The sequence below is a fragment of the Mastomys coucha genome, unplaced genomic scaffold (assembly GCF_008632895.1).
Source record: "Mastomys coucha isolate ucsf_1 unplaced genomic scaffold, UCSF_Mcou_1 pScaffold15, whole genome shotgun sequence".
Taxonomy (NCBI): Eukaryota; Metazoa; Chordata; class Mammalia; order Rodentia; family Muridae; genus Mastomys; species Mastomys coucha.
The window spans coordinates 150,037,782-150,053,944 of NW_022196897.1; the positions used below are offsets into that span (position 1 = coordinate 150,037,782).

The 16,163-nt window shown below is 48.0% G+C and overlaps 2 protein-coding genes across 4 annotated transcripts in view; one reads left to right on the plus strand and one right to left on the minus strand.

The window, feature by feature from the left end:
- Positions 1-11,797, minus strand: part of Tomm34 (translocase of outer mitochondrial membrane 34) — a 16,752-nt gene extending 4,955 nt beyond the window's left edge. Inside the window, exons 1-5 of one of the 2 annotated variants that reach the window (XM_031372695.1) lie at positions 11,547-11,797; positions 7,494-7,593; positions 6,188-6,340; positions 2,660-2,829; positions 158-305 (exon numbers count right to left, since the gene is read on the minus strand). In XM_031372695.1, coding sequence (XP_031228555.1) covers positions 158-305; positions 2,660-2,829; positions 6,188-6,340; positions 7,494-7,593; positions 11,547-11,673 — 698 coding nt within the window. In that variant the 5' untranslated portion in view covers positions 11,674-11,797. Of the gene's footprint in view, positions 1-157; positions 306-2,659; positions 2,830-6,187; positions 6,341-7,493; positions 7,594-11,099 lie in introns of both variants that reach the window. The other variant, XM_031372696.1, reaches the window with a different exon arrangement.
- Stk4 (serine/threonine kinase 4) overlaps positions 11,565-16,163 on the plus strand; it is an 87,816-nt gene continuing 83,217 nt past the window's right edge. The window contains exon 1 of one of the 2 annotated variants that reach the window (XM_031372694.1): positions 11,565-11,686. Coding sequence is in view for 1 of the 2 variants with exons in the window: in XM_031372693.1 (XP_031228553.1) it covers positions 14,291-14,325 (35 nt within the window). In the remaining variant the exon portion in view is untranslated. Of the gene's footprint in view, positions 11,687-13,868; positions 14,326-16,163 lie in introns of those variants that run through there. The other variant, XM_031372693.1, reaches the window with a different exon arrangement.

Consider the following 16,163-nt stretch of genomic DNA (forward strand, 5'->3'; position numbering starts at 1 on the left):
TGAGCTACATCCCAGCCCCCAGGGCCCACTGAGCTACACCCCAGCCCCCAGGGCCCACTGAGCTACACCCCAGCCCCCAGGGCCCACTGAGCTGCACCCCAGCTTTCAGAGTGCAATGTGCTGAAGCCCCCACGGCCAGCAGCTGGGCACAAGATACCTGTTGCTGTATGTGGCAGACTCCAGGCTACTAAACAAGAGGCTTTCACTGTACTTGTCAATAGCTTTCTTGTGGCTGCCCTTCTTTACAAGCTCATTGCCTTCTTCCTTCAGAACTCTGGCTCTCTCCACATCCCCAGCAGAAGGCACTAGACAAATTCAGAAAAGGAAAAACCATGGATCAGGTGCTCACACGAGATCAGCGAGATCTCCTCAGCATCATCCCTTCCAAGTCAGGGGCTACCTGGGCGGCCAAGAAGCCTGAGTGGCGGCAGAGCCTGGGCGGCGTGGCTGCGGAGCCATCCTGACCACTAAGTCCCCTAATTAATGGCTTCTAGTCAATTAAAGTTTTTTATTAGCAGAGGACGGAGATATAAACATACTTACACATGCATATTACATACATGATAAAAAGACAGCCAGGATTCCTCATGGTACTGCCACTGGGTAGGTGGAATGACCTACTTAACTTCAGTACCTCAGTTTTCTCCCCCAGTGCAAAGGGCTAAGTTAGGGTCAGAGCTGAGAAAAATACACAAATGGAGAGCAGCCGACAAGCTCCGAGGAGCAGCTTAGTACAGAAAGGGTTAGCTTCTGTGTTTCAGGAAGGGCTGACAAGGGCTTGCTCTGTTTTGTGCTTAGCCTCTGAGTTATCTACTTTTACCTGCCACATGCAATGCTGCTCCAGCCCTTAGGGGAGAGAGCAGAGAACAAGGGGAACCCGAGCTGCCTCATCATAGTACTTTACCGTCCTTCACTGTGTGGCTCCAACAACTGCCCCTTCAGCACCGCTTTCTAATCTTTAAAAACCATCATGGTAAAACATTCAATGTTTACAACCAGGGTAAGGTTGCAGGAATAAGTCAGTGTGCTAACCCATCCCCGGTAAGAATCCTTCCTAGCCTAGCCTTGAAAGAAACTAGAATTTTTCATTCTGTGTTCCCTGTCCCTTAAGCTAGCTCACTCTTGCTCTCTCACGCTCTCTCTCTGTCCCTCTCTCTCTTTCTGTCTCTCTGTCTTTCTCTGTCTCTGTCTCTCTCTCTCTCTAATCTATGGATACAATAGCATCTATAAGCCACTTGCCATGGAGCCTCATTTAAAGAAACAGGTCCCATACAGTCTTTCATGGCTTGGTTGCTTTCCCCTCAATGCTCTACTTTTAAGATTTGTCTGTGCGGATATGTGGCTCTGTAGTTGGTACATTTGTGCTTTCAAAATTCCAGGAAAGATTTGTCCCCTGTCCTGTTTGTGGTGACCTGGGTAATTTCTAGTTTTGGTTTGCTATTATACAACACCGTGCAGTGAGTACTCCTTCGCACAAGAGCATGAGTTCTTGGAAGTAGCCCAGTAGATGGATGTATACACTCAGCACTCCCTAGGCTCTGCAGTAGCCCTCTCTGTAGTCCTGCTTACCCATGCAGCTCCTTCTCTAGCTCCTTCCTACTGTCTCTGCCTCCAAATTTCCTCCCTAATGACCTCACCCTTTAAGGCCCAGTCAAGACATTATCTTTACCACCTGCCTCTGTGTTTAGACTTCCCAAACACTAACCATTCCATGGCACTTGCTTTTCCTCCATATACTTTTAAATCGCGGTCTCCATGATCCAGTTGCTTGCTAGACCAAGGAACTCCCTTAGGGTCCGTTTCTGTCCTCTGTGCTCCCCTGGTTAGCACAGAGCCTGTTAACACATGGCTCAGTGACTTCAGAGAACAAAAGAAAAGTCAAGTACACCCTGAGCCATCTAGTTTATTAGCATGCTGCAATCTCCTTCTAAAGAAGGAGAAAACAACGACCAGGCTCATGCATGGCTACAGAGTCATTTTCCTGCTAAAACCAAGAATGAGTGCCTTCCTTCACTCATTGATAAAAAGCTCTACCCATGATCCCTTGTGCACTTCCCCATCTTGACTGATGCTTGCTAGCCAGGTCATTCTCCAGGAGCATCAGGGAGAGCTTCCCGGCACACGATCTCCTGTTACGCTTGCCCAACTCTGTTCTTGCTCTTCCTCACTCTTCTCCAGAGTCACCCAGGACATATGTTCTCTATATACCACTTTCTAGTTATGGGGATGCATGGATGGTCCCAGGAAGAAGAGGCTGACAGTTACAAAATGTCATTTCATGGTCATAGGAGCCCATAACCAATGACGCCATAACACTGAGAAAATACAAGCTAAGATATGGGGGAGGGCAATACCTTAACTTAACTATTGAGTTGAGGGGTAGGTAAAGTGGGGTGGGGTTTTTGGCACAACACATGTGCTGTGAGCCAATACATTTCCTTTATTATTCTGCCATGTTGGAAGTTTCTGGTTTTGCAATCAAAAACACTGTAAGCAACAAGAGCTAGTACTTGTACCTATGTGCCAGGCTGGGAGATTCATATCCCGTGTAGAACTTAAACCTTGCACTAATAATGTCACTATACAGTCAGGGAAATGATCTCGGAAATGAGCCGGTTTCTGGAAGGCTACTCTAAACTTAGCCCCAGCCCCAGCTCACCTCTGCTCTTTATAGCTGTGGTTTCTTTGGATTTAGTTTTAGCTGTCTCTTTGTGGTTCTCTGAAGGCAAGGAATTCCATCTCTTCTGGGCTGAAACAGGCACCACAGGGATAGGGGGCAGCTTCAGGCGCCACTCAGGTCCCAGGGAGTCCATGAGTGCTCTGGTTATTCTGGAAGGCAAGGACGGATTACAGGGATCTGGCTAGGTTAAGCTGTTCTGCCTTCACACCCAAGGAATGAAGGCCCCTTTACAAGGTCAGAACATCCCACACTCCCACCCCCAGCTCTAACAGAGGCATGGGAATCTGCTGTTTATCAACTCTTTCTCAGACCCAACACCATGGGGCATTCTCTCTTAGCATGCTTGCTGCATATGAATTTTAAGGTGTTCTGCTAGTGGTTAATGGTAAACTTTGCACCCTCAAGAAGATGACATCCCATTGTCAAAAATGTATTTTCTCAATAAACCAGTTCAAAGCTTGCAAATGCTTACCATTTGTTCACTGTTCATTTAAGTGACAACCTTAGCTCATTCCGCAATCTTCAACACCTTAGGAGCTCCAACGTGCAGGCTAACGTGGCCTGTGATCTCTGGTAGTCTCCCTCCTCTGAATTTTAATTTTAATTTACTTCATGTCACATCCACTCCTGATCCTTGGGGTGGCTGTGTGGCTCAGTGTTTGCCTAGCACATGCAACGTACTAGGTTTGATTCCCCAGCACTGCAAAAACAAACAAAGCAAGCTCCTTCCCTGCCGACCCTTATGTACACATCCTTCCTCTGTGTTACTCAGTCTTCCATTTCCCATTCCTCTCCTGGAGATCCTGCTAACTCCTCCTCATTCACTTCTCAACTTAAGCCTGTGTGGCTATGTTGTTAGTGGAGTTCCAGCACCTAGTTCATCATCTGGCACCAACAGGCAAGCATGCGCTACATGAGTGAATGAAGCTCCTACAGCCACGTTCCTATGTTATAAGAATAAAAACTGAAACGACAACACATTCACAGCCTTTCACTTGGCTTTGAAAAGGTTTTCTTGCCTGGCCCAGGCATTCCAATTCTCCTTAGCCCTATTCCCTAATGTTTTTTCAAAGCATTTTTCCTTATACTCCAAATAAAAACCTGCCTGACTGTGTGCTTGATGACTAATCTTGATTACTGGGCCTGGAAGATAGTGTCTAAGAACACTTGTTATTCTTACATAGGACATGGGTTTGGTTCCCAGGACGTACATGGTGGCTCTCAACCATCTGTAATTCAAGTTCCAGGGCATCCCGCATGCTCCTCTGACCTTTAAGGACACCAGGAATGCACAAAGCACACATACACACAGGCAGACAAAACACTCATAAAACCCCAAACAAACCCCTCAACTGTCGACTTGAGATCCAGAACTACCAAAGAAACAGTAGTCTCAATAAGCTACTGAGGGAGAATCTTGATAGGTTAAATGAGGTGGGAAGACCCACTCACTCCCTGAGCTTGGGTCCTGGACTGCATACAATGGAGAAGTCAGCTGAGCATCAGCACTGACCCTCCTGCTGCCTGCCCCATAGACTGCATCCTGTTACTGTGGGCCCAAACAAATCCGTGTCATTTAAGCTGTGCTGTCATCCCTGCTTCTCTCTTGTCAGAATACACAGAGCTCTGTGTCCTAGCTCCTGGCTCTTTTGGGGACCTCACCTGGGCAGCCTCTTTCTTTCCTGCCTTATTTTCCCTAAGTGACTCCAGACTGAAATCCCTTCAACTCTGCTCATGTAGTAAACAGCTGTGGGTACCCCTTACTACTCACTGCAACTATACTCCTGCCTTCCTCCCTAAGGACATAACTAGGTTTTGAACTGCCATCTGCTTCTGACCTCACTCAATTGCTTCTCTCAGCTTCACTTGTGACTTCACTAGGAAACACTTTATGGCTCCCTTCTTCCCAGCCAGGTGAGTACCTTTCTTCTGTCCTGGAACAACTTGTGCTGGCCACCCTCGTGTAATACTTAACACTGCACTGACTACTACTCTCTCCAGCTAAGACCTGTGCAGGGACAGGAGTTACGCCTCATTCAGCAGTCCAGGTCCTTGTATAAAGGCCGGATTCCAACTGATGGCCTTTGGTGAACAACAAAAGACTCAAAGAGAAAACTGGATGTTAAAGTCAACCAGGAAACCAAACATACAACATATTATGCTATTAGTTTGGTTATTACTTTTTAGCAGCCCAAATGAAGGGGAATCATGATCAATTACACAAAGAAGGGTTATTTATGAGAGAAAAGCCAGCCATGGCCCAAGAGACTAGAAAGAGGTTTTCACACTTGGGTGTGTCTACCTGCGTGCCAGTGCCTATGGACATATCAGATCACTTTAGAGCTAGTTACAGGTGGTTGTGAGCTGCCCAACGTAGATGCTGGGAATCCTGAATCAAGTTCCCTGCAGAACCAGTAAGCATTCCCGACTGCTGTGCCATCTCTTCTGCTCTAGGAACACATTACATTGTCTGTCAAACACAGCAGCACATTCTCCTTATATACTTTGTTGAACATATTCCCTAAGAGTTTTCCAAGTTGGCCCATGATCTGTGTTCCCACGACTGTAAAGAGACGGAGGCTACTTTTGCTGTGATACCAGTGACTGTACAGCTGAGGAGGGACACAAAAGGCTTCTGTGACAACCCCTACCCAACTCCCCAAAAAGAGCTCTTAAAAAGTGTGATAAGGATGCTGAAGTATAGCTCTGGCAGGGACGTGGGAGGGGAAGGACTCAGTCCGATCTCAGGGACAAGATACTAGGATCTGACCACGCTCCAGTGAGTATATAGACAACACAAATTGGACTTTCTTTTTTCTATTTTTTAAAAAAATTCTTACTTTTACTTTTTTTTGGGGTGGGGTGGTCACAGGGGTATGAGACATGCATGGAAGGAGTGGGAAGTGTGCGTGATCTGGGTGCATGATGTAAAATTCTCAGAGAATCAATAAAAATGTTATGTTGGAAAAATAAAAGTATTCCAAGTCTCTGAGGTCAGCCTAGTCTACAGAGTGAGTTCTAGGCCAGCCTGGTCTACAGAGTGAATTCCAGGCCAGCCAGAGATACATAGTGAGACCCTGTTTAAAAACAAATCTTTCCCAAGTCAGTGGAACTAAAGAGATGCTTGCCATGAAAGTATGAGGGGCTGATTCTGAATATCAAACACTTGAATAAAAAGCTGAGCATGATTACACATGACAGTAGTGTACACCTGTAATAACCTTGGAGAGGCAGACAGGAGGGTCTCTGGAGGTCACTGGCCTGTTAGTTTAGCCAAACTGATGTGCTCTGTGTTCCATGAGAAACTGTCAAAAAATGACTTGGGAGTGATAAAGGAAGATACCCAACATTAACCCATGGTGTCTACATGTATACATGAACTCACACTCAGGGATTTCCAAGCATAGTTAAAGGGACCATATTTGGAAAATAACCAAAGCAATGGGCCAACGACAATCAACAGTACTGGTTCCATGAGGAAGTTCTTCTGTAGCACACTGGGTTTACCTGTTGATGCCTTCCAGAGCTGATGCCACACTGTTATCAATCTGCAGCACAGTCTTATAGTCGACATAGGCCAGGGAGTACTTCTCCAGGGCTTCATAGGCAGATGCTCTTCGAAGCAAGGGCTTGATGCTGAAGGGAACCAAGGCCAGCGCTCTAAAACAGGAGATTAAAAAATGTCATTTGTCTGCTAGGCCAACAGGCTTCCCCAACTGTTCAGTGATTCAGACAGTCATCTGGAGCAGTCAGCATATCAGAATTACTTTCTGGTAAAAAGACAGCATCTCTAGAATAGGTAGGGAATTCTCAACTTAGACTGAACTGGGAAAGAAGGCAGAGGCCCACTACTGAATGTCTATGCATGTGTATCTATTTTTATACCCTCTACCCCTGCCCAAAGGAAGAAGAGGGGCCTCATAGTTTCATGTGTCTATGCTTCCACACTGTGGTCCAGCACAAGTAAGAAACAAGCCTAGGGTTGAATTTGCATTCTATCTACACTACCACTAGCCAGGGAACCCGGGGCAGATACTTTATCATCCCAGTCTTTGTCACCTTAGTTCCGGGAAGAAGAATACACTTACTACCATAGTGAATACCCTGTGAAAGAGAAAAGAAAGCAGCACAGGTTCTATGAGCATGCCTCTCGCCCTATTCTTCCCGTGAAGTAAAACAGCATCAGATTTGCCGTTAGCCAAAAGAGCCCAGTTAGCAGATGTGTGCTAGTTTAGCCAAGATGAAAAAGGCAAGGCGGAAGGAGGAGACGGGAGAAACCAATGCCCTGTACAACTGATTACTGACAGATTGTCGTTTCTTCCTTTCTCTTTGCTCCCCACCCCTTATGAGACAGGGTCTCACTATGCAGCTCTGGCTGGTCTGGCACTCACTATACAGAACAGCCTAGCCTTGATCTCACAAGGATCTGCCTGCCTCTGCCTACTGAACACTGGGATTAAAGGTGTACCTCACTATCTCTTTGCTTCTTTAGACAACTTGTTAATATCTATTATCCCCCTTTTTTTCCTTTATTCTTACTTCTCACACCATCATCCCAGGAAAACACCCGAGCATGTCAGTCACGGTGACTGTGTCTCACCTCATGTGCCAAGTCACAAAGATGTTACAGTCTACTTCTAACTTCCCATTATAGAAGCAGTGAGCCCAAATTCCAAAGACAAGGACCCAGTAGAGCCTGCCTCTCTAAGTGGCCTATCTGTAAAAAGAGAGAAAGGTGGGATTCTCCTAGAGGAGAGAGCTGGTTTGCTCTTCGGGAACCTCGGGTATTCCAGAGGCTTCCTGGGCCACTTACGAAGTGCAATCTCTGATGCAGTCTGTGCAGTTCCCATCCTTCAAGTAGCACGCTGCACGGTTGGAGTACAGAACACTTTCTTCTTCTGGGTCTGCAGAACCTGCCCAGATGGAGGCAGGAAGAGCAAGATCATGAGCTGGGAAATAGATGTCAGAGGGCATAGGGATGCACCTCACACTCGGAGCATTCTAGGCTTTGGGAAAAGGCAGCAGAGTCTTGTAGCCTAACCAGGCTTATGTATCATGTAGGATGACATATTTACCATTCTTATCACAACAGGGGGGAAAATCCAGATTTCTGCCATTTACAGGAAACTAAGCATCCATCCTCACTTACTCATTTTAGCACTGAACTTGGTACCAGATAAAAAGATAAACATAAGGCAGCTGGCTTCTGCCTGAGAGAAAACTATGTTCTAATTACTTGGGTACGTGGCTAACTTATTACAGAAAGCATGGGTTCTCAATAGGGAAAGGAAAAGGAAACGGACAATAATAAATGCCTCAATGAGGAGGTAACCAGAGTGGGAAGGAAATGCAAGCTAGAGAGCAGTTAGGTCAAAAAGCCTTTACCAGAAAAGTATAACTGAGCCAGGTCTGCCAGGACTATGAGCACCTTAATCGAGAAATGTGAACAACCAAAAGGTTACTTATTAGTCATTTCTCTAAAGTCAATGCTCTTACCCAGTCACAGAAGCTCAGACCTCTCACTGTGACTGTAATCACTTTCATTTCTTAAAATTTACTCTGTGTGTGTGTGTGTGTGTGTGTATGTGTGCACATGAGCACTAGCTCACATGCAGAAGAAGGAATGTGTATGGAAGGTAAGAAGACAGCTTGAGGGAGCCAGTTCTCTCCTTCCAGCATGCAGGGCCTAGGAACTCAGCCAGTGCCTTTACCTGCTGAGGACCCCAATTTTCACTTTTTTGAGAATTTCATTAAATGTATTCTGATCGTATTAACTCCTCCTCCTCCAACTTCCCTTAGATTCACTTCCACCTCCACACTCTCCAACTCTGTACTTTCTTTTAACCCCCGATTTTCATTTTAAAGATACTTTCAACTACATTTTACTCACTAGCATGGGTCATAAAATACCACAAACCAGCAAAACACAGGACATAAGAAAACAGTGTGGACCCAATAACTCCTAGGAATATAGACCAAAGGTCTTTCTGAAATATTTGATTTAGACATTAAACTATATGACATTCAGCATCCACCATTTTATCACAATCAGTTGTTCCCACCTCCAACCCCCTTCTCTCAGTGAGGTCTCACTACCTTCTCCAGGTTGGCCTTGAACTAGCAATTTTCGTGCTTCAGTCTCCAAAGTACAGGACTCATGCCATCATAGTCTCTCACCCCACCCCCGCTTCCTTTTAAAAACAAAAAAAAAAGAAAAACCAAAACTTAAAGCAAATTGTTGGTAGGTGGCATGTCTTTAGCCTCAGCAGTCCCAAGGCAGGGGCAGGCAGAACTCCATTTTATGTGGAGAAGGCTAGCCTTGAGCTTCTGACAGTTTGCCTGCCCCAGCCTCCTGAGTGCTGGGATAGCAAGTGGACACCTCTACACCCTTTACTAGGGAGCAAGGTTTCACTATGTATCCCGAAGGGGCCTGGAGACCACTTCATATATCAGGTTGGCCTCCATTTTGCTTTTGAAATGGCTAAAGCTCTATCCATCCTCATTTTTGTCCCTGTGCTCCTCCCCCCACTGCTCCCACCCCAGATGCCAGCACACTGCTCACACTGGTGTGTGAATTCTCAAGCCCTGCCCATTTTAGTACACATCAGGGCAGTACACTGTACCACTACAGTGTTTCCCAAGGGGCATCACATGGCCTATCCTTTTGCACTTGCTTTAGGAAGTATGATACCACGTTGACACTTGATATCTTCCATTCAATACTAACAATGAATAATAAACACAATGCATTTATACTTCTTTCATTCTTCTCTTGGGCCAGAAAACACAGAGGTGAGCTGAATAATCCTTGCCATAAAGCCCAGGTGTGGAAAGGTTCCAGTTGATGGTCCTACACAATACACTCAACTCTTCTGATATCCAAGTGCATCTACATTTGAAGGTTTTGAGTCTCAGAATTGCCTCAAGGCTTCCCTGTGCTCCTTCTAAGGCATACAGGGAAGATCTGAGAAGAGAATTACCCACATAATCACACAGAAAATCAGGAGTAGGGACAGAAATAAAATCTGGTAAATTTAAACAGCAGGGCAACTATTCTAGTGGTCTCAGAATAAACCCATGCAGAAGCACAGCTTCTCAGGGAAGGGGGCTGAGAACCAAACAGCCACCTCAGTATCCTCAGCAACTTCAAGATGTGGGACTGGCATGGGGGAGGAGCCTGAGAGGGTCTCCAGAGAAAACAACTGGGGGTGTGTGTACCCACGTATAGCTTCAACCCATAAAAACTCTAAAAGGAGGATTTATGAATGAGTCTAGCTAATGATTAAAAATTTGGACTCAGGGGGCTGGAGAGATGGCTTAGGGGTTTAAAGCATGTACTGATCTTACAGAAGACCAGAGTTAATAACCAGCACCCGCATGAGGCAGTGCACAGCACCTGACTCCAGCTCCAGGGGGATGCCACCTCTCGCACATTACCCCACCCCATGAACACAAATAAAACTGGCCTCAGAAATCAGACAAATCCACATCTTCATTGTGTAATCCTAGTAGGGCAATTAATTCTTTGGGATTCCTCATCTACAGATGTCTAGGCGATAAGGTCATAGTGAAGATAAACAAAGATAACAGCTAGAACACAAAAAACAGGCAACAAGTGCTGGTCCAGAAAATGAGAATGAGATTGGGATTCAAAGCTGTCCTCAAGTCAAAGCTCTTGGAACTTTGGGCAAAGGTTAGGAGCACCGTTAATATGCTGTTCTTTTATTTAAAGCTCTTCCAAGTAGGAGGTAAGATCCCAACTCTTTGGAGGGTTTAAAGCACCAAAACAATTAAGGTTTTGTCTACTTCATACCTTAAATAGTCTCATTAAGAGCTTATGCTGCTTAGACTATCTGATGGTTCTCTACACCCGGGATGCATTAGACACCGCTTCTCACGGACAGCTCAAATATCTCTCGAGAAGTCGTCCATGACTTCCTTTCTAAAGGATCCAACTCTATCACATTACATTGTATTAATAGTTCTAATCTCAGAGGTCTCGTTTACTTAACTCACAAACATAAGACAACTCCCCCCCCCCGGAAGTTCTATCCTTGAAAGGACCCCATCTCGCCAGCCACATTCAGTCAATATAAAAAGGTGCTTAAATGAATTGTAAAATGAATACATGAGAGGCGGACAGGTGTGCTATATATACCTCAAGGGTCAGAGGGAGGAGGCCTGAGTAATTTAAGATACAAGCCAATAGGGCAGCTAAAAAATAGGCATAAAGCGCCAAGTAAGTTCCACATAGGATGCTAAGGTGGGGAAGATACGGGGGCGTGGTGGGAGTGGCGGGTGCGGCAGATGGCCGGGGAAAAGAAAGACCCAGAGAAGTGGATCCACACGAGGTCCAGGGCTCCGAGGCGGGTGCAGGACGCCTGCAGGCCCGGAGAGGAAAAGAGGGGCGGGTTCCTACCTCGCGCCTGCAGCAGTCGCAGCGCGCGCTCGTACAGCGCCGAAGCCTCGGCGTACTGGCCGTTGCGGAAACTCTGGTTGCCGGCAGCGCGGAGCTCTTCCACAGAGTCTGAGAGTTTGGGGGCCATCCCGGGAGGCCGGCAAACAGGGACCACCTCCGTTCCCCGCTGAGTAGCGCGCAACAGCTTCCGGGTGGAAGCAACGGATGCGTGCCCTTAAGGCCCGCAGCCGACCGGCCTGAGGGATGGGGGGGTTGGTGATGATAGACGGGATCGCGGCTAGGCGGCCAGGGACGGAAAGAAGCGCGGGATCAAGCCCTGGGAGGGCCTGGTGCGTCGGTTGGACGCGGGGAAGGGAGAACCAGGAAGGCTGGGCCAACGTGAGGCCCGGTGCGGGGGATGCGGGTTGAGGACGCAGGCCCGGAGGGAAACGTGGGGCGGGTTCCTACCTCGCGCCTGCAGCAGCCGCAGTGCGCGCTCGTACAGCGCCGAGGCCTCGCCGTACTGGCCATTGCGGAAGTTCTGGTTGCCGGCAGCGCGGAGCTGTTCCACAGAGTCCGAGACTTTGGGGGCCATCCCGGGCGGGCAGGTAAACGGGGACCAACTAAGTAGTGCGCAACAGCTTCCACCCGGAAGCTACGGCTGCGTGCCTTTAAGCCCACTGTTGACCGGCCTCGAGGGGCGGGGCCAGTCGGGGCAGGGGGCGGGGCCAGGGTGGGCTCAAGCCCTTAGCTAGGTCCGGCCGCTCTTAGTTGTCTAGGGGCGGGGCTAGGGAAGGGCGGGGCTAAGAGGGTCGGAGGCGGGGACCTTGAGAAACAAGGCCCTTTTCCTGTGCTCAGTCTGGAACTCATGGTCAACGAGCTTGGAGACAGTGGCTGAATCACCGAAGGAGGCAGATTATCATCCATCGTGGAGATCACAGTCCGTTGGGCCTGGGAAACAATTCATCCACGACCCAAAGAAGACGTACTTTTCGTCAAGATCTTAATATTATAAAGAAGCAAAGGGCGGGGTGATGCAAACGTGTGGAAGGCTAAGTAAGGCACCCTCGAGGACTGTATGGGATAGAGTGAGAATGATGAAAATTTATCCTACACACAAAAGAATACAATGCACTTAAAAAAAAAAAGAAAAGAAATAGAAGCAACAAAATCCAAAGTTCGGGACTGCAATTCTACCACTTGGGAGGCCGAGGCCAGTATAACTGAGCTCCTGTTTTAAAACAAAATCAAGAAAACAGAATGATGCTATAAGTGATAGGTTATTTCTCCGTTGCCGGTGAAATGAGCCAATTTAAGACAGATTATATTAAAGCTGCTCTCGGGCGAGTTCACCGGTCCCAAAGGAAGAGACCAGGGAAGTCGCTATGGGAGGGCGGGGAGGAGGGGGGAGGAAGAGGGGGCCTAGGCATAGAAAGAAAAGAGTGGACCAAAATGTCTGGATTAAATAGGAGGAGCCTCTAGGGGGGAAAGGCAGCCCAGCCCCTGGACTGGAAAGTTCAGGGGTCGGGGCAGGGTATGGCAGGTAGGGGCTGAGGGATGCTGGGAGAACCTGAGATCCCAGGAAGGCAAACATAGGAACTAACCCGGTGGAAGCTGTTAAATGAGAACAGGCCAAGGAAAGCCTCCAAAGGAAAAAAATCAGCTGAAACCTGAGGCGTAGGGCGCCTGACATCTTGTGGACCATAAAACTTATTTAGTTGGGCGGATACAGATGAATCAAGATCTTCCACTGAAGCTGGGCCTGGTGGTGTATGCTTTAATCTCAGCATTTAGGAGGTAGAGGCAAGTTGGTTTCTGAATTTGAGGCCAATCTCGTCTATATAGCATGTTCCAGGACAGCCAGGGATATATAGATGCTGCCTCAAACAAATCCCTACAAACAACCCCAAACTAAAAATATACCGACAATGCCCCTAAAAACAGAACTATGAGGACTCAGTGAAGGAATTACAGAAATCTGAGGGTTTTTTTTTTTAAGATTTGTTGACTTTATGTATGCGAGTACACTATCGCTATCTTCAGACACACCAGAAGAGGGCATTGGATCCCATTACAGATGGTTGTGAGCCACCATGTGGTTGCTGGGGTTTGAACTCAAGACCTCTGGAAGAGCAGTCAGTGCTCTTAACTGCTGAGCCATCTCTCCAGCCCTGTGAGCTTTATTTTTATTTGCCAAGAACCCTATATAGTTCAGCCTGAGCTGAGTCTAAACTGTCATTTTGGACTAAATTAGTGGGTTGGCCCGTTTTGGGGGTGTGCCAGGTCCAAAGGGAACTCGCAATTCCTCCCCCCAAAGGGAAGGCTTGTGTTGAATATTGAGGAGGTAAAAGGATTGCTGGTGGATAGACCCGTATTCATCTCTGTCGCCTGTTGGTTTCTGTCTACCAAAAGGAGCCACTCCATCTTCCTTGCCTTTGGCAAAGGAGACTTATGGCTGTCTATTGAGACATAGCTGTTTATTGAGACATAGCCCAAGCTATCCAGCAGGCTCCTTGGTCCCTAGGAACGCGTATTTGTTATGAGTATCAAAGCCTCCACGCTAGCTAGCATCCTGGCCCTACTCACCTCCTCCACTATGCTCTCAGGCTGTTCCAGATTACAACTCGCTCCCTCCCCTCCGCAGCAGCTACGCTACAGCAAGGTCCTGACCTGGTCCCGACCTGACCCGCTATTCTCCCTCTTCACTATTTTCTCTGCCCGGAAGATATAGCCGTGGCCTTGGCCAGTCTGTTTTTTTCTCTCTGCTCAGGAGTCTTCCAGATGCTGTTTGTTCTCATCTTTCCAGTCTTGGAGCAGACACTTTGGTGGTTTCTTTACTGCGCCCTAGCTTACAGAGTGCTTGGGGCTTTTCCCCTTGGCTCTAACGAGAACTCAATTCTTATCAAGCCCAACAGCCTCACCCCCTGAGGAACTAGGGAACCCTCCAGCCGTCATGCTTGAAAGCACTCAGTCCAAAGGCAAGCCAAGGAGAGGGTGTCGCCCACACGTGAGCCACTAGAGGCCGCCCGAGAGGCACCTCTTTGGTTTCTGACTCCTGTATCCGCCCGCCACTGGACCACGTGACTCGCGCCGATCAGCCCGGCCCCCTCTCGCTTCCGGCAGGGGCGGAAAGCGGAAGTGTGGGAGGGTTTGCGGGGCGGGCTCCGAGAGGATGGAGCTTTGAGGCGGTCTGGGCGGCTGCCGGCAGCGCCATGGAGACCGTGCAGCTCAGGAACCCACCGCGCAGGTGAGGGGCCGTAGGCTGAGACGAAGAGGGTTGGGTGAGGAGGGAAGGTGCGGACTTGCCGAGGGTCGACCCCGGTGTGCAAGCCCCGGCCGGGCGGAGAGGGACCCGCGAGGCTAGTGACCGGGCTGCAGGAGCACCTGCCGAGTGAGGGAGCATCCGCTGGCCGGGACAGGAGTGGTTTTGGTTAGAGAGAGCACTCTCTGGGCAACGTGCGGACAAGTTAGGGAGACACCACCAGAGACCGGGGAAAGGCGCCCCAAGAAGGGACCCGAGGGTGTAGGGACGAAGGCTGAGGCCGGGTGAGAGCGAGGGTCCTGAGTACCACAGAGCGTGTGGTGGAAAAAAGTCTGCTGCTTTGCTTCTGAGGCAGAAGTCGTTAAAAAATTGATTGGAGGTCCCGTGGCTAAGAGGTGGAGTGGGGGTTCTGTGTCCTGATGGTCCTGTCCAAAGTCATTGCTCCTAACTACCTTACTGTGGAAGTACCCAATGTTTCGTGCTTCTAGTAATGGAGAGGGGGTTATGGGGGCGAGAGTTTCCAAGGGTTTTCAGGGTGTCAGCGCCACGTAGGATGATGTAGTAGTTAGTGGTGGTAAGGACTTTTATTACTGATGTCCTGAGTGTCTGCCTAATTTTCTTCATATCCGACCCAGCCTTCCAACGCCCAAAGTTGGGATGTTGATAAGGGGGAAAAATGCCCAGGGGTGGGTAAGCTGAGATCCAATAAATAGAGTGTAGACACAGTAGGTTCAGCCAGACTTTGTCCTTTTCAAATTCTGTTTCAATACTCCCAGCTCCAGATTCTAGAAGTATCTAGAATTGTTTTGGGTCAAGATGAAGGTGACTGACTTTAGGAAGTCTCCACTCCTGAACTGGCAGCTGTTGTGTTGGACCGTTTCCCCTCACCTGGAGAAAATATGGCAGAGTCATGCGTCTCTCAGATACAGCTAAAAACTTGGGTTTCACAGAGAAGACATTTGACTTCCTGCAGCAGAGTGAGCACTAAAATAGGAAGTGTTCAGAGTAAGGGAGTGCCCAGAACCCAAGAGGTGAAGGGAGGGAGGGAGGGGATTGAAGGCCTGGACAACACTCTTGGGGGCAGCCAGGGCTGTTGGGAGTACACAACCATGGAATCAAACAGAAGACTTGTTGAGATGGGCACAGGTTTGACTTAGTGTGGTGCGCTGAGGCGCTAAAAGCAATAATTATTTATTACAGCCAGAGAGTGCTTACAGGTTGCTGGCACTGTTTTAATTGCTCTCCAGTTCGCCTGTTCAGCCGCCGGTGTTTGGCCACTTCTGAACTTGTAAAAATGGTCCTTTGAAATGGTACACCTCACTGACTCAACTGGCCTTCATAGCTGTCATATAAGGAGGATATCCTTGTATCCTTACTTTGCAGATGATTAAGCCAGGGCACAGAGAGGCGGCCCATTTGTCTGCTGCTCCATAGCTAGAGGCACAGTTGGGATGTTAATGTCTGGTGATCTAGCCAAAAGCCCCTGCTCTTAGCTCCCTTACTGTATCTCTCTGGAAGTTACCTGTTACATTGGGTCTCCGTGTATACTCATCTTAGCAGATTGTTACTGTGTGTATGCAGTCAGTAACCACTAGATCAGTTCTTTCTCTTTGGTTCCTTTCTCCAAAAACTGTCATTTAATTAAAAGTTTTGTTTTTTTTCCCCCTTTCTGTCTGTTTGGTGATTGTGGGCAGGGTGAATTTTATTTCGTTTTGTTTTGTTTTGTCTTGTCTTTGTTCATTATTTGTTGTCTGGCTGCCTGCCTGCCTTCCTTCCTTCCTTCCTTCCTTCCTTCCTTCCTTCCTTCCTTCCTTCCTTCCTTC